Source organism: Caretta caretta, chromosome 1 (assembly GCF_965140235.1).
Source record: "Caretta caretta isolate rCarCar2 chromosome 1, rCarCar1.hap1, whole genome shotgun sequence".
NCBI lineage: Eukaryota > Metazoa > Chordata > Testudines > Cheloniidae > Caretta > Caretta caretta.
Window position 1 is genome coordinate 198,025,576 of NC_134206.1, and position 26,640 is coordinate 198,052,215.

The following is a 26,640-nucleotide window of genomic DNA, read 5'->3' on the forward strand; positions in this document are numbered from 1 at the left end:
ACTACAATTATTCTTAGGGAAAATGAGTTAGAACTTCTATAAACAACCCCATTTTTGTGCAGTTGTGCTTTCGTATTACAATTTTGTAACTTTCTGTTTAGAGTGCAAGTCTTAGAAGAGTAGTTGTCTTCATGTACTACTCATGCTGCACAAGTTGAATACAATGGCATTTGACTTTTATTTTGTGTGTCTTAATATGCAATATATTTGTTTGTGTATCTCGGTGGTAAGGTCTGCTTATTTTAAACCCGGTTTCCTACAGTGGCTCCTAATAAGAACATAGAGTTGTCAGTGGATACCATGCACCTAAGAAAGTTTGGCCTGTGGAGGAATAACGAAGATTGTCACTCTTCAAGGACTAGCACTTTCATTTTCCTTTGGCTGTCTGCAGACTATGTAGAAAAGATCGAAACCCAATTAGAAAAGTCTGTTTTAAGCAAGCCATGTGAGTATATGATAGGGCTATTCACTGGCCCCTTTAAGACGTTATGAAAAAAATGTGATTGCTATATATAAGCATGCAATCAGGTGGCTATTTCAGATTTTAAATTTGAGAAACAGGAGACCATTAATTATTTAAAGGTAAAAAGTGGTCAGTTTTGCTTTCTCAAAATTCATCTGTTTAGTTGGCTTTCCTTAAAAGGGGAATTAAAGTTAACCTAATGTAATGCAAAAATTCAACAAATTAATGGCAGTCTAAAGCTCAGTGAAGTTGATGGGAAATTGTGTGAAAAGTACAGAAATAAATGTGCCCCTTTGAACTGTGCAACATTCTATTCTGCAAATGGCTGGTGTGATAGTGTGCTCAGAAGGCGAGGCAGCCAACTGGTTAGCAACCTGACTTTTGGCCCCTTTATTCTCTGACCAGGTGGTAGAGGTGTCACCTTAGACTGGAAAACTTCTGGCCTCCACTTGCCTCTGTGTCTCAGCCTGTAAGGGAGTATGGTAGGGGGTCCTGGGCCATGTGTGAAGCAACATCAACAGGGTCCTCCTGGCAGAGTCCAAGTCTGCTGCCTTGAGCTACTTCCTACTTATGTCTCTTCAGTTTGGGGCAAGGCCCCTATAATCCAAACAATTTCTGGTGGCTCACCTGGAGTAACACCGCCTTGTGGACCTTTTGTGGCATCAGATCCCTCTGAGTGGGGGCATATGTAAGGCCCCCACTCAGTCCCACAGTGTCTTTTACATTCAAATCATAACCATTCACTCACTGCTAGATGCTCCCTAGTCTCCTCAACAGTATCTCTTGGTCAGGGACACAGTGCTTCTCCCCCAGTGGCTGTCAGGCTTGTATTGAAGCTCCCCTCATGAAGAGGCAGAGCTACCCCATGTCTCTCTTTGCTGGTCAACCCTGAAATGAGCCAGGTTCTCTCTCTCCTTCCCCCTCTAGGCCTGTCATTGGCTGTAGGTATGTGGGGGCTAGCTGGACCTATACACTCTCTTTAACCCATTTTCTGCTGGTGGGAGGTTTCTCTGCTCTATCACAGATGGCTTTCAAAATCAGGCTGACTATAATAAGTATCTCTTTAAGAGCACGTATGGTGTTCTCCAGGGATTCTATCTTCTGATGGTGAATGTGCAAGAAGAATATCTTGGAAGACAGCAGGAGATGTATTGAATCTTCAAAAATGATGCTGTAACACTGTGGTGCAGTCTTGGTTGGATTAAAATAGAAAAATCCCATGAGGTCAAATGCAGATAGATTATTTAACTTTTTTATACAGTCTTTTGGGCAGAGATTGTCTTTGTTTTGTAAAGCACTGAACACATCTGTAATGCCATGTAAGAAATAATGTGGGGATATAATTCTCCTTCATACATTCAGAGACCTTATAAATTAGGCAGGAATGAGGTAATAATTTGTCTGATGTACCAACTCTGACTTGGAGATGATGAACCACATTACTGTTGCTAAAAGAGAGAAAATAGGAAACAGGATGAAAATCAATAATTGAAGTGACAGAGAGAATCTCTCACGGCTGGTCTGAGCCCACAATATTTTGACTCATAAATGAGCAACCGCATGACCATTATTAAAAACTGTAGTGTCAGTATTCCTTGAGATTCAGTAGTACTTCTAACCCATAAATGTGCTTCTTTCTATTTAAAGAGAGAATTTAGGGTAAGCATTAGCTTTTACGCATGGAATAGGAGTTTTGTAAAGTGAGCGATTGAGTGAGGCCTAGTCTACTTTAGGGACTTCGGTTGGTTTAACTATGTTGCCTGGGGGTGTGAAAAATCCATACTCCTGAGTGATGCATTTTTTAAACTGACCTAATCACTGCCATAGACAGCAGTAGAATTCTCCCGTCGACCTAACTACCCTCCCTTAGGGAGGTGGATTACCTGTGCTGACGTGAGGAGTTCACTGAAGTGCTAAAGCGGCGCAGCTGCAGCGGTGCCACTGTGTCGCTGTAGTGTTTTATGTGTAGAGGTACCCAGAGGGCTCTGGGACCTTGCAAGGTGGGAGGGTCCCAGAGTTTAGGCTCCAGCCCAAGCCCAGAAGCCTACACTGCAGTTAAACAGCTCTGCGGTCCAAGTCCCCCGAGCCCGAGTCAGTTGGCACAGGCCAGCCACGGATTTTTAATTGCAGTGTAGACATACTCTTACAGAGACAAGTTGGGTGAGGTAATGTCTTTTACTGGACCAGTGTCTTGGTGAGAGACAAGCTTTCGAGCTACACAGAGCTCTTCTCGGAAACATAATGTCACAGCTAATAGAAGGTGGAACAGATTATTTAGCATAAGTCATTAACACATATTTCAAGGGGCCATTCAAGGTGAAGTGGCCCGATAACATTCCTCCAGTCATGGGGGAAGGAAGGAGGGGGGAGGGAAGCACCATGGGGGGGAAGGTTGTTAGTGGGATAGATAGTTGTAATAAGCCATAAATCTAGTTTCTCCCTTCAGTTCATGATTTTTAGTGTCCAGTAAAGTTACGAATTTAAGCTCCCAGGCTCATCTTTTGAAGGTGTTGTGCAGCTTTCCTTTGAGAATGAGGACTGAGAGGTCAGATAGAGAGTGATTGCTTTGTGAAAAGTTTCAGAGTAGCAGCCATGTTAGTCTGTATTCGCAAAAAGAAAAGGAGTACTTGTGGCACCTTAGAGACTAACCAATTTATTTGAGCGTAAGCTTTCATGAGCTACAGCTCACTTCATCGGATGCATTCAGTGGAAAATACTCCTGTGAAAATACACTTGTGAAAAGTGTTCACCTGTAGGTGAAATGGTGTTCTTGTCTCATCCTTTTGCTGTGTGAGTTCATTTGAGAGCATAGTGATTGTCTGGTTTCACCCACATAAGTGTTGTTGGGGCATTTAGTGCACTGGATGAGGTATAAACCACATGTTGTGATAGGCATGGGTAGGACTCATGGATCTTGAAGGATGTGTTATGTGGAGAGTTGATCATCATAACAGTGGAGATATGTCTGCAGGTTTTGCATTTGTTCTGGCAAGGTCTGGTGCTGCTTTGAGTTGGTGTGTCCTGGTTTGTGGGTAGCTTGTTTCTGATGAGGAGGGTTGGGGGTTGTTTGAAGGCCAGAAGAGGGGATTCAGGAAAGATTTCTTTCAGGATGTAGTCCCCATTGAGTACAGGTTGTAAATGAGTTATGCATTCGTGATGACCAGCTCTAGAAATTAAGGCTAAATCCTCAGGGAATTCAGATGCATTGAAATTAGTGGTAAATATGAGCCTAATCCAGTAGGCAGTTGTGAATATCAGCCCAAATTATTTTGAGGCATTATTGTTTAATAGTAAACCTTAAGGAGGCACTATTAGGTTTTTTATGCTTGTCTGTTTTGTGCCTGTTAAATTTAATTTAAAACTTTTGAAATGTAAATTGTAACTTCTTTCAACAAATCATTGCTGTGATCTGACAATTATAGTCTATGCAACTGTTGCTGAAGTTCTGCCATGTCTCGTCAGTCTCAGTTAATGCTCTGCCTTTTTTCTTCTGACAGCCAAATCTAGCGAATTTGTTTTCCTCGAACTCTTCCAACCACTCACGGAAAGAGAACAGATTAAGCTGAATGAGGTGATTGCGGAAGTGAGGAAGAAAAACAGGTCCCCAGATCTCTCTGACTACTTGTCTTGGAAGCAGGCATTACCTTTGTTTAAGGACTTGTCACCTGAGGAAAGCTCCTTTATGAATTATTGCCAGGCTTCATTTCAGCAGCAGATGCAGAAGAGCAGCACTCCAGTTCTTGTGAACCCCCTACCTCAGGTTAATAAATGACTCTCAAATGATTCATTGGAGTCAAGTCACTTACTGCCAGTAGAGAAATCAAGCCATTTTCAATTACTCACAGAAAATAAAAGTATCTGTATCCATAGTTAAGAATCGATAACGTTTGTTAGTGGCATAATGAGGCAATAGTTACATTCTTCATTAAATGCTGGATTGTCCCCTGTTAGGGTGCACAGGAGGAGGGTTCAAGGGGCCCTCTGCCATTGTACAAAACCTGTGCAAGAGCCAGCCAGAACCATGGTTCTTGCATTCAGAGAAGCACAAGGATCCCATTCCCGCCTTCTGCTTCTAGGTGTGCAAGCCATCGTAGGGCACTGGATGTATTGCACAGTCTGGTCCTGATATGCGTCCCTTTGAGGGGAAAATTGGAAGCTGAAAGTATGAAACTGACCAATTCCCCAAATGTCAAAAATCAGACACATTTGTTCTATTCAGTAACAGTATTGGTATAGGAAAGGTGGGTTGGTCTGAGTACAAAACTAGAAGCCAAGAATTCATCTGTTTTGCTCCCTGCTTTTGTGATAGCTCTGTAGTCTTTGCCAAGTCACTAAAGGCTTGATGTGCCCAATAACTGCAGCTCCCATTGAAACCAATGGGGTACTCGGCGCCTCTGACATTCCAGCCTTATCTTTTCTGCTTCTATTTCCTTTTCAAAAAGGTGAGGATAATACTGCCCAATTCACATGGCTGACTAATGTTTGTAAACCATTTTGAAGAGAAAAATGCTGTGTAGGTGTTACCTGTCGTTGTTTATATATGTGCTTGGATTCACAGGTGCATTTACCACTGAACTGCTTAATGTTGCATGTAAATGTTAAGTTCTGTTTTTGCTAGCCAGCAGGTAGGTTTTGGCAGGAGGAGAAAGGGGACAAAATATGAAGATTTAATGAATAATGAATGAATTGAATAATAAATGAAGATTTATTGTAGATAGCAAGATGTACTTAGGTTTGTTTTACTTCTAGCCTTTGCTGTGTTTTCACTTGTGTATAAAGATGATTTTTTTGTTTAGGTTTTTTTTTTTCTTTTCACCAGCAGGAACCAAAAGCAAATGTCACCAAGCCAAGTTATGCTCTGTTGCAGAAGCAAAATGGTGGTTGTTATTCCATTTCTATGTCATCTAAGTCAGATGATGAGTGGAAAGAAATAAGGGAAACTGGACCAGTTAAGAAGTATGTATGCTTTATTTATATGAGTAGTTAAGAAAAAAGCCCATGATTGCAAATTACATAAGTAAATAGCTGGAATAAATTAATGACTTAATTAATATTTGTAAATCACTTTTGAGATTTTTGGGTGAAAGGTGCATGTGGTACCCAATTAACAGTATTTTATTTTGATTTATTTAGTCCAAACTTTAAATAAGATATTTCAAACTGTAAGTCTTAATACAACATCTCTTCTTTTTCACAATTTCATCCTTTTTCTTCACAGGCTTTCAGCCTGTGACTCATGCTAATATCCCAACTCAATTTAAAACCATAGTTCACCAACATCTAACGTGGGCCAGTATTCCTACACACACTTCATTTTAGCTGAAAATTTTACACTGTTTTGTTTTTGTATGAGAGATTAAAAGTGGAAATACTCAGTACACCGTTCAAATCAAGTAGCATGAGTATTGGCCTGGAAACGAGTTTTTACATTGTAAATGTTAACTGCAGAGCTGAACCTTCAGCTCGTGTAAATAATGATGTAAATGACGTCAGTGCTGATTTAAATCACCTGAGAATCTGTCTTGTATCTTTCCCCACTTAACACAGTCAAATATTATCAAATATTTAACAAATATTTATTTAAAAATAACGTCCTTAGATTATCAGTGTACCATGTCCGTAGGTGGAAGACATGTAGATCCTCTTATTATTATTATTTGAGAGAGTAATGGCGAAATGTTTCAAGTTCAGAACTGTGCTGAGTTACTGACCAATGAGAAACTGCTGAGCTTGAATTAATATGCAAACTAGATATCATTAACTTGGGTTTGAATAGAGACTGGGAGTGGCTGGGTCATTACACACATTGAATCTATTTCCTCACACCTTCTTGTCAGCTGTCCAAATGGGCCATCTTGATTATCACTACAAAAGTTTTTTTCTCCTGCTGATGATAGCTCATCTTAATTAATTAGCCTCTTACAGTTTGTATGGCAACTTCACCTTCTCTGTATGTGTATATATATCTTCATATATATCTTCTTACTATATGTTCCATTCTATGCATCCGATGAAGTGAGCTGTAGCCCACGAAAGCTTATGCCCTAATAAATTTGTTAGTCTCTAAGGTGCCACAAGTGCTCCTGTTCTTTTTGATCATACACTGTACATCTGGGTTAATGGCGAGTTTAGAAAGCCACTGTTTTAACAGCTTTTATAGAAAGCTGCTGAAATCTGAGACACGCCTGCCATATGCTTTTTACATAAGGGACAAGATTTTATAGATGGCTTTAGTTACATACAAAACCAGAATACCGATACTTCTTTTCCCCTGATTTTTTTGAAACGGTCAGTTTCAGTCATTTCTGTGTATTATTGACTCAGGTTTTGCAGTGTTACATTATGTGCAATATTACTGTAGTAATGCAAATACTCAATTTTGCACATGTATGATAGTGTTAGGAATAGAGTACCAATATAATTCCAAGTGTTTAATTAGAGTCACTGTGAAAGTACATAGGTTGAGCAAAAGTGCTCTCATTCTTCCATGAATGTGGTCATTCTAATTTCCTATTATTTCATCATTCCCTTTCAAAACATGTATTAGTTTAAGTTCTTGATAATTTTCTGCCAAATGCTGCACACTTTGAGTTGATCACAAAGATCTTGGATGCATATATTGGAATTCATAGCAATGGTTAATGTGTCAGGCTCAAACAATGAAGAAAAGGTGGAGGTTTGTCAGGTTTTCATGAAGTGGGAACTTCATAGTAGCTGTGTGAAGAGATGGGAGCAAGGATAACTAGACAAGTAGAATCATTTATATCTTAGTAGCCCGTCAATACATCTGCTTGAACTAGCATAAAACACAGTCCATAAAGATTTTTGCTTAGATAATGTACATCTATGAATCTCCGTAGTATTGTTTCACCACCTTCTGAAGCATAATTTCATGGGCATTAGGAATTTTTTGTAAGTGACTTGTTAAACTATAGCTCATCTTGTTATAACATCACTTTTGCTTTCTAGTTTGATTGTTTATCCTGCCCCACCCACAAAAGGAGGACTGGGTGTCACAAGAGAGGATCTAGAGTGTCTAGAGTATGGAGAATTCCTCAATGATGTCATCATTGACTTCTATCTTAAGTAAGTAATAAAAGGGACGAATAAGAATCATTTTGATGTTAATTTATTTTTGACAGGAACCTAAAATGGTGATCTCTAAACAGTCTGTGGTGATTACAATAGAGCAAAGACTTGGCCTAGTTCCAATTTTGGCTGTTATTTTTAGCCTATCTATATTCCCCTGCAGTTAAAGTTGGCTGGATTTTATTCTTCACTTCTCCCAAAAGATACTGTTGTATACTCTAGATAGAGCAGAATAGCTGCAGTGTTTCCACTCAAGAAATGAATGCACTTTCATTGTGAGTGAAGTAGGGTTGTCGGGTGCATGATTTGCTACCAGAAAGTCTGGTCGAAAAGGGGACCTGGCAACTCCGGTCCGCACTGCTGACCAGGCCATTAAAAGTCCAGTCAGCGGCGCAGCAGGGCTAAGGCAGGCTCCCTGCCAGCCTTGGCTCCTCTTGACTCTTGGAAGCAGCGGCATATCCCCCCCTTCGGCTCCTAGACATACGGGCAGCCAGGGGTCTCCACATGCTGCAGCCGCCCCAAGCGTCAGCTCTGCAGCTCTCATTGGCTGGGAACTGCGCCTCACCCCAGCCCTGATCTCTCTCTCACCCTCCAAACCTTCGGCCCCAGCCCGGAGCACCCTCCTGCACCCCATACACTTCATCCCCAGCCCCACCCCAGAGTCCGCACCCCCCAGCCGGAGGTTCCAGCTTCCAGGAATTTTAGTGGGAGTGTGGGCTTTTATGCATCCTGCCACCTTTCAGGAGCTATCTGAAATGGAGCAATGCTTTACAAAGCCCACATTGCCTTCTGCCATTTTTTCTGGAGTATCCTGAAGTGCTGACTCAAACCTGAGCAGAATCCTGGTCATCTGCAGAGCATGTTCAAGGCTCACCTTTGTTTGTTTTACGAAAGTTTTGCCGCAGTAACTGTAAGCGAGAGCATTGCAATCAAAAATTTCTAACCCGTGGGGAAGCAAAGCATAGCACCATGTGAATCTTTTGATACACAGGGCTTTGCTGAAGAATAGTATTCTCTGATAAACTAAAAATAAATTCTGCAGCAGGGTACCTGGATTCTGCAATTTTAAAAATTGAAGGGTTTTACTTAATGAATTAACTATGAAATTAAATAATACAATTGTAATGACAATACACACCTGTAACCTGTTGTTTCATAGTCTTTGCAGGCTTGTTTGACAGTTGGTTCATGTTTTCAAGCTCATTTTAGTAGAAACTTAATTATTTAAATATGAAAGGATTGATTCTGGTGTACAGATCTCAGACAGAGGGTGGATTCAGTGGGGCTGTGCTCTTAATAACTGTGTTTGGCACTTAGATACTAAAGTGATAACCATCCATACACAATTAAAATAAGTTAGATAGAAAATTTTGAAATGGCTAGCAGCTATAAAGATAACTGATTACAAAATGTAAGATAACCCTGATGTATTTTAATATTTTTGTGAAGATTATGTTGTCGAGGGGGGAAGGTAATTTCCACATAAAGAGTAAAAAGCTGCAATTGTTGTTTTTTCGGTAGATATCTCTTGTTGGAGAAAGCACCAAAGCAGCTTGCTGAGCGTTCGCATATTTTTAGCAGCTTCTTCTATAAGTGCCTGACCAGGACAGGAAAAAACTCTGAAGAAGATCCCAAACTGTCGTAAGTTCACTTCCAGATGCCATAATTTCACTGTTTACAAGTAAAGGATTTGTTACATTAACAGACAAGTACTGACAGTCATGGTTTTAATTAGAAGGGGGAAGAAACAAATTAGTAATATACATTGTTCTCCAGTAATGAATGTTCTCCATGGATCACGCATAATCTTCAGTAAAGTGTCCTTTGGCATGTAGTATTCTGAGTGTTCTCAGATCTTCCAGATATGCCTCAAGTCACAGTTTAGGTTTGCAGTCATAGAATGGTAATGGTGGATTTTGTTAAAGTTTGTCTGTGATGGACATTTGATTGTAAATACAAACAATGCTTTCGCTTTCCTCCAGATTCTTTTTCTGGGTCTAGAATTTAATATGTCTTCACTTAGTTTGATTACCTCTCTGTTGAAGATTCATGCAATTTTGCAAGAAGGACCTCCGTTTTTTTTTTATTGTTCTTTTTAAGCATAGCACATATAGCTGCTCCCTTTATTTATTAAGTTCACGTGGTAATCACATGTTTTTTTGCGAGAGAAGATTTCATATTGTGTAAGGGCAGTTCTCTGATATGGAGTCAGATTCTTTCCTGAGAAGTCAAGGTCTCTGAAATTTGCTGTACCTTGTTCGTTGAGGATGAAATTAATCTCTCCTAACACACAGCAACTTGACTATTTTGTGTGTAGGTGTAACTTCCTTCCTCCCCAGATCCTAGGCTGACTGGAAGGCTGCAGTGTAGTCTCTTCACAGGTACTGTTCCTGCCTATGGATTTTAATAGGACCCCTTCCCACTGCATGTTTCCTGTGCTCGTTTTGAGCTGCACAGTAGTGGATCCTATAGCCCCGCCCCTAACCTGCCCCCAAACCTTCTCTTTATGTCGGTCTATGCAGAGCCAGCACAGAAACATGCAGGGGGTGCAGAGTTGTTCCATCCTCTTCCTCAGCACTTTGTCCGTACCTTTGCCCAGACACTGCCACAGTTCAGGTTGTAATAATACAGATGGCTTCTGGAACAGGGTGTATTTCACTCAAAGTTGACTAATGTGTAGCACTTTACAAATCACTCAGTAGTTTTCACATCATCCTATGCTAAATTAGAAAACGTGAAAACTAAGTTTTGATTTCCTGAAGATTTTTTTACAGTCTCCCTTAAAAATGGAACTATATTTTTTCACTGTAAATTGGAGAGGAAATATGGTCTAGTAGTTCAAACACAGAACCAGGAGAGATCTGCATTCTATTCCTAGCTCTTTCACAATGTGTGATCTTGTGCAAAGCCCTTAAATTCGGTTCCTTAGATTTTTGTCTCTGTAAGATAGGATTAGTCAATAATACTGGTCTTCAAAAGGGGTGTTGTGAGGTTTAGTTCATGAATGTTTGTTTGTAAATCATTGAAGACCCTTGGTTAGAAATTGTTACAGAAGCTTAATATCACCATCTTCCATGGCCAGTTGCTTGGTGCAGGAGTTAGTGGATATGGGTCTATTGCCTGTGTTATGCAGGATGTCAGATTAGAAGATCATAATGGTCCTTTCTGGCCTTAAAATCTATGGATAAGCTAGCTCAAATAAGTTTAACTGAAAAGACTCAGAAAATTACTCAGTATACAGATCAGTCCACCTGTTCTGTAAGTGACTTCTCATAGATTCTTGATGAGGTGTTTTGCCAGCCTCTGCATCTCCCCTCTCGAAGTGCTCTTGAGATTTTTTAAAAAAGGACTTGTTTAGGGTGGGAAGCAGTAGAGTTTATCAGGGAGCTAATTTCCAGCCTGACACTTTTGTGAGCACATGAATGTTAAGTACATTTAAAATACATTCCCTTTAAAGATGTTTAAATTGGCAGAGCCCTTCTTTTCGGACACAGAAGAAGAAATTATTCCCAAATATTTGCTTTGATTTTAAGTTAACACAGCTGTATTGCCAGCCCTAAGCATTCAGAAATCATGAGTTTGGTCCCCAAAATCATGACACTTAAAAAGATATTCAGAGTTCATTTTACTTACATTCTGGTTTTTGGCCTTGAGCATACAGTGAGGGTGGGGAGTCACATGGTACAAAATTTTCTCTGCAACTGGGAAGTCTGGGAACCTTTTTTCAATGTCAGCTGAGAGTCTCACATAATTGCATGACTCTGGTACCTGCGACTTTAAGAGGAACACCACATATTGCAAGACTTGCAGTAAGTTAATGAACGTTGGCAACACTGAAGTTCTTCAGCAGAAAAACCCAAAGAAACAAACCAATGATAATTGTTGTTTTTGTATTCACAGAGTGGCACAAAGAAGACATAAAAGAGTAAGAACATGGACTCGACATATAAACATCTTTAATAAAGATTATATCTTTGTGCCTGTTAATGAGGAGTAAGTATGACACACATACTTTTGAAACAGTTTTTTGTGGGGCCATTTTCTGAATCTTAAAATTTCAAACATTTTAAATTTACTCTCAAAGGGAGCAGAGAAATTTCCAGGGTCCAATATTTTATGATCCACCAGCAATCGAAATAAATGCCACTGGAAAGCTAGGGATTCCTGATAGATTTTAAAGCACTAAACACCATGCTGTCTATCTAGATCAGGGGTGGTCAAACTTTTTGGCCTGAGGGCCACATCGGGGAATAGAAATTTTATGGTGGAACGTGAATGCCCACAAAATTGGGGTTGGAGTGTGGGAGGGGATGCGGGCTCTGAGGTGGGGCTGGGGATGAGGGGTTTGGGGTGTAGGAGGGTGCTCTGGGCTGGGACCGAGGGGTTCAGAGGTTGGGGGGGATCAGGGCTGGAAGGGATGCAGTTTCCGGCTGGAGGTGTGGGCTCTGGGGTGGAGCTGGGGATGAGAGGTTTGGGGTGCGGGAGGGTGCTCCGGGCTGGAATGAGGGGTTTGGAGAGCTGGAGGGGGAATCGGAGCTAGGGCTGGGGCAGAGGGTTAGGGTGTAGGGAGAGGCTCAGGGGTGCAGGCTCTGAGCAGCGTTTCCCTGAAGCGGCTCCCGGAAGCAGCAGCATGTCCCTTCTCCTGCTCCTACGCAAGGGGCGCGGCCAGGCGGCTTTGCACACTGTCACATCCACAGGCACCGCCCCTGCAGCTGGAGTGCCAGAGGGAGCCATTGGAGCGTGTAGGAGCTGGAGGAGGCCATGCTGCGGCTTCCAGGAGCCGTGTGGAGTGGCCCCTGACCCTGGGTTCCAGCTAGAGCACTGGAACGGGGCTGAGCCGCGTGGTGCGGCCCCCGACCCGGCATCCCAGCTGGAGCGCCAGAGCAGGGCAAGTCCCAGATCCCACTCCCCAGCTGGAGCTCGTGGGCCAGCTTAAAACGGCTCCGGCCCACAGGCCGTAGTTTTCCCACCCCTAACCTAGATGAAGAGCCCGCATTTCCAGTGGTGTAACAGATTAGTCTCTAACTCTAGCAATTTAGGAGATTGGCTAAAATGTCAGAATTGAAGTGGGGGAGTAATCTAAATAGTTTTAGGGTGTGCTCTCATTATGTACCAGGGTTAGAAATGCTTTGGTTGATTAGTACAAACACTCCCAGGACTGTTAAGCTTTTCTGAGTGCGGATACTCTCTCGTTGGTCAGCAAGAAAATAATTACATAGACTCTGAGTTTAAAAGTAAAATAAAGAGCAATCCTGTTCGTTGTGCGGAAAATATAATTAGTTTAAAATAAAGTTCCTCCAAATGTTAGCATTTCATATGCGTCTGGTTTGAAGAAAGCTATTTCCTTGCCTCCAGTAACCTTTTCTTTGTGGGTCTTTATTCCAGAAAGGCTTGGTTGTATTTTTAGGGTGTTTTTTTTTAGTTGTCATCATATACCCTCTGAACTTGGGTACTTTCCTGTAAGCAGCTCCCTGTAGAACAAGCCATAGTACTGCAGTACCAGTACCAATATATGGGCCTGATTCTACACTGCCCCACACGTGGAAGTCCCGTTGAAGTTGATAAGTGATGTCAGTGGAAGTTGTGTATACAAAAGAGCAGCTGTAGAGTAAGGTCATGTAAATGTGTTCAGGTTGGCGGAATATATTGTGGACTATATCCATGTTCTCATACCTGGCACTGATCATTCGATTAGGGTATCCTGAGGTTTTTGTTTTGTTTGTTTGCAGGGAGTGTGTGTTGAGAATCAGATAGGAGAAGTACTTGAGAACCAGGAAAGTGAGAATTATCTTTACAACAGTGTCCTGCTGCAGAAGTGAAATGAGTAGGAGTATATGTGTATCATTGTGTTCTTCTAAATGAACATCGTAAAGGTCAGAACTGATAGACATACAGTGGAGCAACAATGCATTAGTTCCATTAGCTCACTAGTACCAAAGGCTTTCCACAGCATTTAAAGGACTCTTGAATACTGAATTGCTGACATTTTATTTTTTTTATTTTTCCTCTCATCCCCATGGTAGATCTCACTGGTACATTGCAGTTATTTGCTTTCCTTGGTTAGAAGAAGCGGTATATGAGGACTGTCCAAATCAGGGGTCACTGCAGTCCCAGACTCAGCAATCTCCACTTCAGTCAGAAAAGAAGAGAGAAACAGGTAGAACCAACACAGTGCTGGTCTTCAGTGATAACTGGAAGAATAAAGAAGACCTGGATGTAAAGAGCAATCTGCACTCAGACGGTAGTGATTTTTTAAAAAGAAAATGATGAAAAACTGTTAGCTTCATGCTTTAATGAGGCACTTATCAAAGAAAACTTAATTCTTTGCAAGACTGATTTAGTGGATTTTTTAGGTTACCATATGTAGTAAAATTCCCTGATATATTAGGGGCTGTATTATGTTCTTGATGCCTGTGTGCAACTTTCTTAGACATGAATGGAAGTGGCATGTGCAGATACAGCGCATGATTTAGTCCTAAGTGAGGTTTCCATACTAGGATCCTGGCCGAACTCGCATCAAAGTCAATGAAAAAAATCTCATTGATTTCAGTGCGAGTTGGATCAGGACCCTAGTGAGGTTCTTCAGCAATATTCAGCCATTCAGACATGCTTGTACCAAAGGGAACTAAAGCTAGCTTATGTTCATGCCATCTTCTTTACAATGCGGATAGAGCCATTGATCAAGAAATGCAAATATTTCAGCCAAAAAATAGAAAATAATTGTTCTTATTTTAAATTTACTGTCTCACACTAGGTAAAGATCATCATGCTTCATCTCCAAATTTGGAGTCAAATCATTATGAAGTAAGTACTTTTCTGTACTGACAAGGGAGAAACAGTGAAGTCTTTAGTGGCAATCTGACACTGTCAGATTAAAAATTACATTTAAAAATAAAATTTAGGACAAAAATATCTGCTAATGTCCTTTTAGGTAAACAATAACAAGTAGTAGTGTATATTTGGATGTATTGGACAAGGACATGCTTGGGTTTTATTTTTGCTTGGCATAACTAGACTACTTGAATGTCACTGCTTTAAAATAAAATTACATTTTTGTAAAATTGACTTGACCCCTCCGATCCTACTTGATATTTGCCATCAGGCTCTTCATTAGCGAAGTAGGTTGACTTCCAGGAGAAGTGAATTACATGTGGGGAGCAGGGTAATAATTTCCATTAATGTTTTTAACAGCTCAACCTTGTAAAATTTTACTCTTTAGAGCAAGTTTTTTTGAATATTGAACAAAATGATAAGGAAATAAATCATTATAATGTCTAGTGAAGAGCAGAGGAGTATGTGTTATATCTGGGCTGGTAAATTTGCATGACTGTTTTGCAAAGTTTACTATCTGCATCCAAACCAGTATTGTTTTTAGGCTGGGTTATTGCTTTCATAGTATCTGAAACATGTTTCCCTATAGCTTCTTGATTCTGCATCTTCTGAGCCCAATCTTGAGCTGATGGGCTCTGCTTGTTCTTTTAAAGCCTGAGAGAGGCGTAATGGAAGATCTGATTCATAAAGAAGCTCAAGTGTCTTTAGGATGGTTGGATTCTACAGAACTCTCACCTCTGGGACTGGCAGGGAGAGCAAACTCTAAGGGGAAAAAAATGCAGGCAGGCAGATGTTTGTTGATTTTAAGAAAGGGTATGGGCTAGATTGTGGCTCAGTCTAATGCAGCTGCAGAAAGAATTGAAAGGGTGTGAACTCCTCCCATCCGCCCCATGTGACTGCATAGGACTTGGTCAGATTCTGGGCACAAGATGGAAAGCAGAGGCTGAGCATCTGGTACTCCCTCTTTGAAAGTAAGTGGATGAGAAAGGGGAAGGAAGTAGGAGTCATGTCTGTGCACCTCCCCCAGGCACCAGCTAATAAAGCTGGTTGGATGCAAGGGACAGGAATATGATGTATGGCTAGTAATGAGCTGATGCAGTATATTCCCCCAAACCTGAAACAGGAGCTCAGGAGAAATTGACCCAGAGAGGTGCATCTGAGTCACAGTTCCTTTCTGCAGCTTCTTCTGGGCCATTCACTCCCTCTTTGAGAGTAAACTCTCCATCTCGTCCTTAGTGCTTCTTCGAGTGATGGTCCGTGTGTGTATTCCACACACGGGGTGTACATGTGCACCATGAATCTGAGTCCGGAAAATTTTAGTAAGCAGTGTCCGTTGGTCTGCACACATCCAGTGGAATTCCTTGTGCTTTGAATCAAGGGTGTAAAGGGCAGCGAGGACTGGTGCCTCTCCAGTTCCTTCTTACTGCTACATGGCTTGAGTCAGAATCCCATGTTTGCTTCAACCTTCCTGTTCTGTAAACCTATGAATACGATTTGTAAATTGTTTAATGGCGTAATATTTTAGTGTTTTTATAGTTAGTTTAGTTACTTCCCACCCCGGTGAGCTTCTTCCTCCAAAGAGGGGCTATGCCAAGAGTTTCTGGGTTCAAGAACTGTGTCTCCTACCCACAGCCACCAGCTCTGCCTCATATCACCATCAAGTGCAGCATCTGCCTCTCTGCCCCTCCCTGAACTCGGGACGAATGAATTTGCCATCTGCAGAGGTACTTACCTGTAGCTGAAGGTTCTTTGAGATGTGTATTTGTATTCCACTACTGCCCTTCATCCCCACTGTTGCAGATCACCTCTAGATTCATGGTAAGAAAAGGAGCTGGAGATGCTTCGTTCCACACTGCCCTTTGTGCCCTCGATTCAGAACATGAGTTCCACTACATAGGTGCAGATCGAAGGACACTGCTTACTAAAAATGTCCAGAGTCAGGCCCATGGTGCGCATGTGTAACCGTATGTAGAATACAGATAGGGACCACGTATCTCGAAGAACCTCCAGTTACAGGTAAGTAACCTCCATTTCTTGTTGGTGGCAGTTAGAATAGAGAATATTTAAAAGGGATGTAGTTACCTTGAAAATCTCACTTATTTTAATAAGATTTCCCTATTATAGTACCTAAGATTAGCAGAAAAGTTAGTGGAAAACAAGTTTCTATAAAGTTTCCCTATTTTTTCAGTGTTTACTTTGTGCATTTGACAGCATTTTTTGGGGTTTCATTGATTCCCCGCTATGCTACTTAGCTAGTCAATTTTCTCCCTTTATGAAATGATCGCAATAAACATCAAACGGGGAGCAGCAAAAACTTTTTTTAAAGGAATTTTTAAAAACAAGAAATATTATTTAATGAGTCCTCTGTTAGAATTTTATCATTTCAGAGTTCATGTTGAAGTCCCTTTTTTGTTTACCTCTCAATGAAATACATTAATATTTGATTGTTTTGAATATATCATAGGTATTTCAGTTTCTTGATCACTTTGTTACATATTAACTTATCAGGTGTCACCTCATAAAAATATGGAGTCATTTTGTGCTTTTTCTGGTTACAACTTGTAAAATTTATTTTATGTTTTTCAGAGCTCTTTAAATAATTCCAAATTAAAGAAGGTTTGTAAAAGGTAGGTTTATGCTTTCATAATAATGTAACAACACATAAGTGTCCATATTCAACAATTTGGCAGCAACATTGAGCACTTGATTCAACTTTACACATAATAAGGGTTACCTTTAAGGAGTGCATTGTTCAGGTTTCCCCACTGATTCCTTGACCTTTCTACTCATATTACCACTGAAATTAAGTCACAAAATAAAAACCTCTTTTTGCCACTCAACTAATATGCCTAATGAAAGATTAAGCTGATTTTTGTTTTTGCTGTCAACAGGCCTTGTATACTCATCTTGGATTCTTTGAAAGCAGGTTCTCTGCAGAACACAGTTCAGATCTTGAGAGAGTAAGTAACAGTTTTATTCTTGTGTTAGACAGGGACATTGTCAAAGCAGATTTTAGACCCAAAATATCTGATTTACATTCTTTCAAAAAATTGTACAAAACCTAAGAGCAGTAGAAAAGTTTCCATGATTTATTTAAAAACAAAACAGCAGCCTGCAACGCAAACTTCTGTTGTTCAGTTGTAAACATCTTCCTACAGGATTGACACGATTACAGGCCTGCTTCAATATCCAAACTAAATATAGTGCAAAAAAAGAAAAAAAGTGACAGGTGTGCTAGACTTTTTGAAAAAAAAAAAAATCTTCATTTCGATTATCTAAGGTGTTGTGATAATGCAGGTCAGGAATGTTGTTGTGTAATTCTTTTAAACCTGAAAGTGTTCTTTTAAAATGGCCAATTTTTCAAAGAGTATCCTTCAGTTTTGTGAGTGTACAATTACAACATTTCAGTAGAATGCAGTTACTGCATTTTTGCACACAGATGAAATATGATGCCTGGTTGAGGGTGGCTAAATATTTGGTATTACTGATTTAGTCAGATTAAAATATTAGTAGCTGTCTTAGAAGGCAAGAGTAAGAACTGCCCTGAAATGTTGTGTGCAAACTCAGTGCCCTTACAGAAAAGTACTTAGGGGAAATATAAACGTATATAATTTTTAAATGATCATATTCTCAAGTTGTTATCATGAGTTGGAGTAGTAACTTGAGCTAAATGAGAACAAAAGCACTACTGTAAGTATATGGATGGAAGAGAACTCGATGACGAATCCTTGGTGTCACCCTTTCAACACCAAGCGTTACAACATCATTCTTTGAGTGGTGTTGCACAGAGCAAATGACTTTAACATAGCATACACAAAATCTTTTTTGAATCGGTGCCCTACTGACAATATAAAGTATTTGGGGCCGAACTGGGATGTTGTTCTTGTTCTTTATTGTGTTTAATGAAAAGAGTAAAATGCAGCAGACCTAATAAAAATGGTCAGGTATGGAGACTCCACCAGGACCCTTGGTAAATTGTTGGGTGGTTAAAAACAGTAATTAACTGTTGCAACAATTTACGAAGGGTTGTGGTGGATTCTCCATCACTGACCCTTTATAAATCAAGATTGGATGTTTTCTAAAATCTGCTTTAGGCATTATTTTGGGGTAGTTTTAGGCCCTGCCTTTTCTGTGGGTTTTCTCATAGGAGAGGGCAATCATGCCAATGGTAAATTAGCTCTCAACTGGATGAAAATATGAGCGCACAGATCTTTGTATTAACTAGGGAGTGGGCTTCATTTGAACTCTGAAGCTCTTACATTCAATTGGGTGTGTACCTTCCACTTTTCAGTGGCCTGTCTACCTTTTCAGGAGTGGTGTGGGTTTTGGGTGCTCGTTTCTGAGAGGCCTCAGAAGCACTGAATGCTTGCAGCTCTAGCTGAAGTCCAGCAAAAGCTATGGGTGGTTGAAAATCAGACCCAGCATGTCTCAAGGAATCCAAAATTAATGTCAAGTATCAGAGGGGTAGCCGTGTTAGTCTGGATCTGTAAAAGCGGCAACGAGTCCTGTAGCACCTTATAGACTAACAGTCGTACTGGAGCATAAGCTTTTCTGGGTGAATACCCACTTCTTCAGATGCATGTAGTGGAAATTTCCAGAAGCAGGTATAAATATGCAAGCAAGAATCAGGCTAGGGATAACGAGGTTAGTTCAATCAGGGAAGATGAGGCCCTCTTCTAGCAGTTGAGGTGTGAACACCGAGGGAGGAGAAACTGCTTTTGTAGTTGCCTAGCCATTCACAGTCTTTGTTTAATCCTGAGCTGATGGTGTCAAATTTGCAAATGAACTGAAGCTCAGCAGTTTCTTTTTGAAGTCTGGTCCTGAAGTTTTTTTGCTGTAGGATGGCTACCTTTAAATCTGCTATTGTGTGTCCAGGGAGGTTGAAGTGTTCTTCTACAGGTTTTTGTATATTGCCATTCCTAATATCTGATTTGTGTCCATTTATCCTTTTACATAGGGATTAATGGGCACTTTTGAACATTTGGTTCAATGTGTAGCTGTTGCCAGCATCATGTTACAAAAATGGTTCCTAAAGGCTGTCATTTAATCTTTACCATAGATAGGGTATACTGTCAAATTGAAATTGCTGTAATCTAACTGCAAGTAGTTCAGTTTGTTCCTAATTTAAATTCTGATGTTATATTTATGGTTTGCTTAACGTGAACAACATGCTTTTTATTAATTTTTGTGTGTGTGAAATGTTTGACAACATGAACCTAATTCACAAATTTTACACTCTGCATAATAATCATGCAGGATAACTATAGCTCCTTCAAGTGTTTAAGAAGTACCATTGTGTCTTTCTGATGGCTTAAGGAAACCCTGCACAGATGGCTGGTCAGAATTACCTTCCCATTTAAACTCTACCTTGGCTATCTCATGCATGATATAAATTATTTGGTACGGCCCCAAAACTGAACCATGGAATTATCTGTAACTGTTCAAGTGAGTTTTTGTGAGGGGTTGTAGAAGCAAGTTGATTAGAAAATTGTGGTGTTTGCCTGTTCTAGGACAGTACTGAGTAATACCCAAAAAAGGTCAGCGTTTAGCAGGCCCATCTTGCGTATTTAACTTACTCTGTTTTATTTCAGGTACCTGGAAATAGAGTGGGAAGCTAAACGAAAAACACACCGGGAATTCAGCAAATCAACGATGCTGGATTTCTGTCCCAGAGTCCCGAAACAGGATAACAGCAGTGATTGTGGGGTATATTTACTGCAGTATGTGGAAACCTTCTTCCAGGTACAATATAGAAATATTACAAATGTCTGCCTATAACCTTCTTCTGGGTGAAATCCTCAAATCTCTCTGAACGCATAATGGTGAGGCATAATATATTGTTTCACTTGAAGAAGGGGAGAGAAGATCTACCCTTGACCTGGAGGCAGGGCTGCCCCTCTGTTTTCTTTTGCAGCTGGAGTATAGGCAACTTGTGTGTAGTTTTCTGGCCGCTTGATCCAGGGTGGCTTCTACCCTCAGACTCCCAACCCTGCTGGTGTATTTGAAGTCTGTGCAGAGCATGTGGGGCGGGGGAAGAGGGAACCCCTGCATGTTTGTACTGCCCCTTTCCTACATCCCTGAACCAAAGTTCTCTGCATGGAGAGTTCTGTTTGGGTCCTCAGCCCATGAGCAAATTTCTCTGTGCAGAAGAGCATGATACGCTCCTATGTAGGTGTGAGCCAGAGTTCAGCGCTGATCTTTTTGAACAGCTCACTTTCTAGCCACCTGGTGCAGTGCTTTTCTGTACTCTGATTGTTACCTTTTTCTCTTCATTATAACTTTAATGTTTAGATTTCACATTTTTCTTCCTCTGAATGATTAAATGTGTGATCGTTTAAATAAGTAATAAGTAAGTTGGTTTAAAAAAAATCTCGTCATATCTGCCCACAGGATGGGCTTGTGGAAGCTGATTTGTGGCATCCAAGCATCTGGTTTAGTTAGGGCAAGCACATTCTCTGCCCCTATTCTCCTCCTTCACCAGCATAATGTGGTATAGAGGTCCCAGTGCCAGAGCAAGCATTCTGTCCCAGCCACAGGGCAAGAGGTCCTGGCTTAACCTGCAATCTCCCCCTCTGGTGTCCTGATGAACCCTGTAGAGGCATTCTTCACGCTTGTCATTTCTTCATCAGCAGACAATCTGGCAGGGGAGACAGGTGGGACTGTTGTGCTGTTAGAAAACTTCATCCTGCAACATACAATTTTCAGTGCCATGTGAGACTAATTCGCTAGCGGGCATAATGTGCACAGGTGTGCGCTCTCTTGCCCCTCAGTGTCACTCTTTTTTCCCTCCTATCCTGCGCTCTTCCCTCTCCTTGCTAATTGCAGAATGTTGTTTCCTCCCTCACCATGAATTAAGATACATTCCCAAAGGGCCATGGTTCTACAGATGCTGTCCTTTCAGATGGGACTTCCTCCCTTTCTCTGCCTATGCGAGTGCTGGGCACAGGAGATGTCAGAATGTATCTCTCAAAACTGACCCTTTAAAAGGGTCTTATCCAGTTTCCTGAGGCAAACTGCTATGTTGTGTAGCTTATGCCTTATTGTACATTTCCAATCTTTAACACTGTATGGAGTGTAAACTCTGATAGTGCTGTCCAGTGTCAGCAATAGTGTGCATGGAAGTCTAGTGAAAAAACTGCAAGTGCAAAGATATTTTTTAAAAGCGACCTTTTTTTTGCCACCAGGATCCTGTTGTTAACTTTGAGCTGCCAATGCACTTGGAGCGGTGGTTCCCTCGTCGGGTGGTGAGGAGCAAACGGGAAGAAATTCGAGACCTGATCTTGCAACTGCACTTGCAACAGCAAAGCGGCAGCAGCAGCTAATGAATCTGTTCAGCCAAACCTGGCACAAACATTTACTGAATAAAATTGCTGGAAAGCTGCTTAGGAGCATTTAGACTTTCCCTTATGAGAAAGAAAAAATGCTACATAGTATTATTGTTGGTTTGTTGTAAATTTATTCTGAGGCTTTATATTTGAATTGTATGTTTAGAGGATGCAGGGAGGGATGAGGGTGTGGGTAGGGTATAGATAAAGTGTAAATATGTAATTTAAAGCTAATATTTGTTGGCTAACTGAATTTTCACTTGGAATCTGGAAGCAACATACAGGTATGTGCCGCAAAGATGTGAAAATATTTTAATTCTAAGGAGTGTGTTCCTCACCATTTGTTACATTCATGTAACTCTGGGAGCTGAGTAAGCGTATAGGTGTCATATGTGATGCCTCCTTGTTTAACTTGGCAACTGATAATATGATCTCAGACCTCATGTTGTAACTTTCCCCATTTTGCAATTCTCGTGTATAGTATGAATACTATGTATTTTTTAGTTTGAGAATATAGTACTGAATCTCTTTAGAGATGCCTTTTGTGGTATATTTTGTAATAAACTGAATCAGGAGTAACTTGCACCCAACAGGAGATCAGCCTGCTGAGAGTAGAAATTGCTGTTTAAGTGTTTCCATCATAAAACTTATTTTTGAAGGAGCTGAAAACATTTGCTCCAGGGTGAAGCTTGGAGCCTTGCAAGGTGAAAAGTGGACTTTTTTCTATATTTTTAGATCCTTTTTTCCTTAACCAAATTTTTAGAAAATGGTCTTGATTTTAAAATATAAATACATGCTTGTTGCAAAGACAGTAAATTAAATCCTACTCATCTTACTCTTGTGGGTTGTCCTATTCACTCTGATAGGATGACTTGTATGTGTATAAGACAAGCAAGGTTTGACCCAGTATGTTCGTTTTAGGGGCTCTAATGTGAAATATATGCACACGCCTTCACTCAAAAAAAGCCCATTATATGCATATATGTAATATGTCTTAAGAGACTGCATACATATTCAGTGTCCATTCCTGCAAACAATTAGGTCTGTACATAACTTTACTGATGGAAGTTAGTCCTATTGAGTAAAGATACTCGGATGTTTGTGTTTGGACTGGGCCTTTATTTGATAAGCTAGAACAAATGAGTGTATATATATTTAGCCAGTTTTTCAGAGATGTTAGTCACAGAAAGGTTTAATGACCTTTCAATATATGTGTATTTCTCCCAAGGTCACTAATGGGAGTTAGGTGGCTGTGTTGAAAAGGAGCTTTCTTCTGTTCTCTGTGGTAAGTCAGTGCATGTTTCAGAGCTGCCTTTGAAATAATTGTATTTCAGTTAATCAACAGCACTCCCTCCCCTGGGCCGATGTTTTAGAGCAGCATTGCTGCTGACAACCAGAAAAAGTTGGAGCCTTCAAAGCTGAAAGCGGATTGCAGAACTAAAATGAAAATGGAGGGAAGGCCAGAAATGTGTTGCATGCCCCTAGAACTGAGGCTCTGGGCCAGATCCTCCGCTGGTGTAAACCAGTGCAACTCCATTGACTTAATTTATGTAATTGGGAGGATCTGGCCTTCACTGTAGGAGCGCACTCAGCACAGAAATGCATTCTGTCTCAAACCAGGAAGTGCTGGATGATTTTACGGGGCGAGGAAAAATATTTTTAAACCAAGTTTCTTTGCTGAGTGCCATTACCTTCTGCCTCTCTCCGGCCAGCTTACTGGGGGCAGTCGTCATGCATTTCTGGGCTTAACATCATTTCCTTTTTCATTTTTCAGTTGACCTTTTCAGGCTTAAACTATAGCAACTTCATTTCATATTTGCATGGGTTAAGAGCATCAGTCTCAGCCTCCATGAACATGTGTTGCTTTCCTTACCTTAACCACACCATCAGAATTATTATAGACGTAAGTTTTTGTATTTATTGTAGACATGGATAAAAGAAATAAGTAAATAAATGTGTATGGTCACACTAAGCTTTTTCAGTTGATGGGTATTTTTTCTCGTGAGCCTGTTAAGGTTGTATTATAAATTTTTTTTTACAACTCTTTTAGATGGGCTTGTTTGTACATTTTAAACAATAAAAGAAGGGGCAATCTTTTAAAATTACTTTTATGACATTGAGACCTTTCTTACAAATTGATGATGGAAATGTGTTTTGAGAATGCCAGTGTTTGATATTAAAAATCTTTAGAAGTTGTTGGACTTGATTGTTCTAGTTCTTTATAACCAATGAGTTAAATATAAATCGGAGTATTTTATCAACTTGTCACTTACCTACTATATCTGTTGTTAACCCAAGTGGGGTTGTTTGTTTTTGTTTTTTGAATACTGTAACTTATCTAATTAATTTTGAACACGGCTATTCTAGTTGTTGCTATTCAGCCCTTAAAAAGACATTTTAATAGTTCACAACTCCTTGAGTGAAAAGCATTCAATTCTTTTTGAACCAGATTGTTGACCGCCAACAAGGCTATTTTCTGCCTGGCTCAACCAACCATATTGCCTTCCCCTTTCAGTCTTCCCTGCGTGATGGATGTGCTGTGAGTGAGAGGGGGTGTGGCCGGAAAGCATTGAGCTCTGGAGATCCCTGCTTTCTGCAGTGGCACTTTGGGGGCCATTGAAGGCAACATAAGGCCACCCTGAGACTGCTCTGACTTGCATCAGGGGCCAAACCAGTACAAACAACTTTGCCCACATGTTCCCGACCTCTCTAGGTCAAGCACAGTATAGTGGACTAGGGGATTGAGGGCATAGAGTTTAACACTAGTTCAAAAGCTACAGTTCATAGCAAAGATTTATACTCTGCAAGCATAACTTTGGCATCAGGGTGCTTTACTCTATTTAAAAACCTATAGTTTACAAAATATTGGTCTATTTAAAATGAAGGTTGCCAGACTTTGGCAGTGCCAGGCCAGCAGTGAAAGCAGGTTTCAGAAGATTGGTCCCTACAGAGAATGCTTTGGTACCAAGACACAGAAAGGTCAATTCGAGAAACTCACTGCAAGAGCAACCCAGCAGAAACAAAGATGAAGATATGAAAGGCTGTAGGAAGTAAATCCTTGATTAAAATGTGTAAATAACAAGTCATCAGCAGGCATCAAAGGATTGTGGTAGTCATACATCAAGTGTATATTTTAAAAAGTGTTTGTGGGCTGCTGGATTTGTCCATTGGAATGGAAGGCATAGACCTCTTGTAATTCACCTATCTTATCTGAGACTAAACTTCTGAGTCTTGAACCTGAAATTAATTCATTTTAGTAGACACATGCTACACCCCACAAGTGAAAAAGATGGGGGGAAATCAGACACAGCACTCCTACCTTGATAATGGCAGAGGCGGAGGATGCTTCATTAGGTAACCAGGGATCCAAATCCTCCTGTTTCCAGATTTAAGCTCAGCAACCTAGAGTCAGAAGAAAGGCCTCACGGGGATGTTCTTAAAGCAACTATACAATCATGCTGATGCTGAAAATATTGTGAAAGGATAACTGCAGGCATCCTGTCGTCATGATTTCACTCAAATTGCTGAGCAAGGTAAAATGTGTACTCTAGATCAACAGCTCCAAAGAGGAGGAAGACTAAGACTACTACACTGGAGAGCTTGTGAGCAGATTAAATTTAGAAGTGTTAGATTAATTTAGTTGACTATTTCATTTCCAAGTTGCTGCTGCTTACTCAAATAATGCACAATAATATGTTGCTGAGGAGATTGTCGTATGATTAAGATGTTGCTTAAAGTGTAATCGCGCTCCTAGCAATCCAATCACAAGAGACAATTTAGAAGCTTGATATTTGAACCATGGAAGAGGGGAAAAGACAGGAGGATTCTACAGACACCTACGTCTTTCTTAGAACTGTTAATCGGTGACGTTGCCTTGGACATATCTTTATTTTGCATTGTTTTCTGATAAATTATCTTCCCTGTTACGCTCATAAGAAATTGTGGTTGAAACTTTTCTATGTTTCTATGGTCTGTTTAATTTGGAAAATATATTTGTTTGTTTTCTGTATGCACAACAAATACCAATAAAGAAATTATTTTAACACTGTGTTTGCACAATAAAATTATGCATTCAACAGGTTTCTGTTGCCCTCCAGAAAAATTGTAACACAAGTAATATACTTGCTTCTTAGCAGTGACACAAAGATAGTTAAAAGGAAAATAAAAATCGTGTTAGAGCTAAGGTCAAGGTGATACATTCGCGTGTATAATGCTTCATACAGAGTTCTGATACACATCAGAAAGTTAAAATTTAATGAAAAGAAAGATTTTTTTAAAATTGGAAATGCCATTTGAATCTTCGCCTCTAATTCCTTTTGGGCTGAAATTTGGCATGTGTGTTTCAGCTATTAGCTGTTGGAGTTCTAAAGTTGCTCGTTTTAAAATACGAAATGCTGCTTGAGAGGTTTTAGATATTGGAGGCATGCATTCATTTGACTCAAGCGTCTGCAAGTTTTATTATCACAGAGGAGGTTTTTTCGGCAACTCAGTTGCTTTGTGTGTTTTAAGATATTTAAATGTTAAAACAATAAATGGTACATTCTAAGTAATGCATTTTGCTATCATAACCTTTTAGGGGCAGATCCTCAGCTGGTAGCATTGCAATATTGAAGTCAGTATTGCTACATTGACTTATGCCGGATGAAGATCTGACCCTTCAAATGTAAAGTTACTGGCATGAGCTAGTGTCATAAATATAAAGGGAAGGGTAAACCCCTTTAAAATCCCTCCTGGCCAGAGGAAAAATCCTCTCACCTGTAAAGGGTTAAGAAGCTAAAGATAACCTCGCTGGCACCTGACCAAAATGACCAATGAGGAGACAAGATACTTTCAAAAGCTGGGAGGAGGGAGAGAAACAAAGGGTCTGTGTCTGTCGGTACGCTGCTTTTGCCGGCGATAGAACAGGAATGGAGTCTTAGAACTTTAGTAAGT

General features: G+C 40.3%; 1 protein-coding gene across 5 annotated transcripts in view; it reads left to right on the forward strand.

Annotated features, from left to right (window-relative positions):
• SENP7 (SUMO specific peptidase 7) overlaps positions 1–23,904 on the forward strand; it is a 74,841-nt gene extending 50,937 nt beyond the window's left edge. For 3 of the 5 annotated variants that reach the window (XM_075118426.1, XM_048816388.2, XM_075118427.1), the window contains exons 13-24: positions 263–445; positions 3,961–4,223; positions 5,283–5,419; positions 7,433–7,549; positions 9,074–9,193; positions 11,453–11,545; positions 13,576–13,793; positions 14,307–14,356; positions 16,970–17,010; positions 17,275–17,343; positions 19,975–20,125; positions 21,568–23,904. In XM_075118426.1, coding sequence (XP_074974527.1) covers positions 263–445; positions 3,961–4,223; positions 5,283–5,419; positions 7,433–7,549; positions 9,074–9,193; positions 11,453–11,545; positions 13,576–13,793; positions 14,307–14,356; positions 16,970–17,010; positions 17,275–17,343; positions 19,975–20,125; positions 21,568–21,705 — 1,580 coding nt within the window. In that variant the 3' untranslated portion in view covers positions 21,706–23,904. Of the gene's footprint in view, positions 1–262; positions 446–3,960; positions 4,224–5,282; positions 5,420–7,432; positions 7,550–9,073; positions 9,194–11,452; positions 11,546–13,575; positions 13,794–14,306; positions 14,357–16,015; positions 16,201–16,969; positions 17,011–17,274; positions 17,344–19,974; positions 20,126–21,567 lie in introns of those variants that run through there. The other 2 variants (XM_048816406.2, XM_048816416.2) reach the window with 2 other exon arrangements.
• The last annotated feature ends 2,736 nt before the right edge of the window (positions 23,905–26,640 follow it).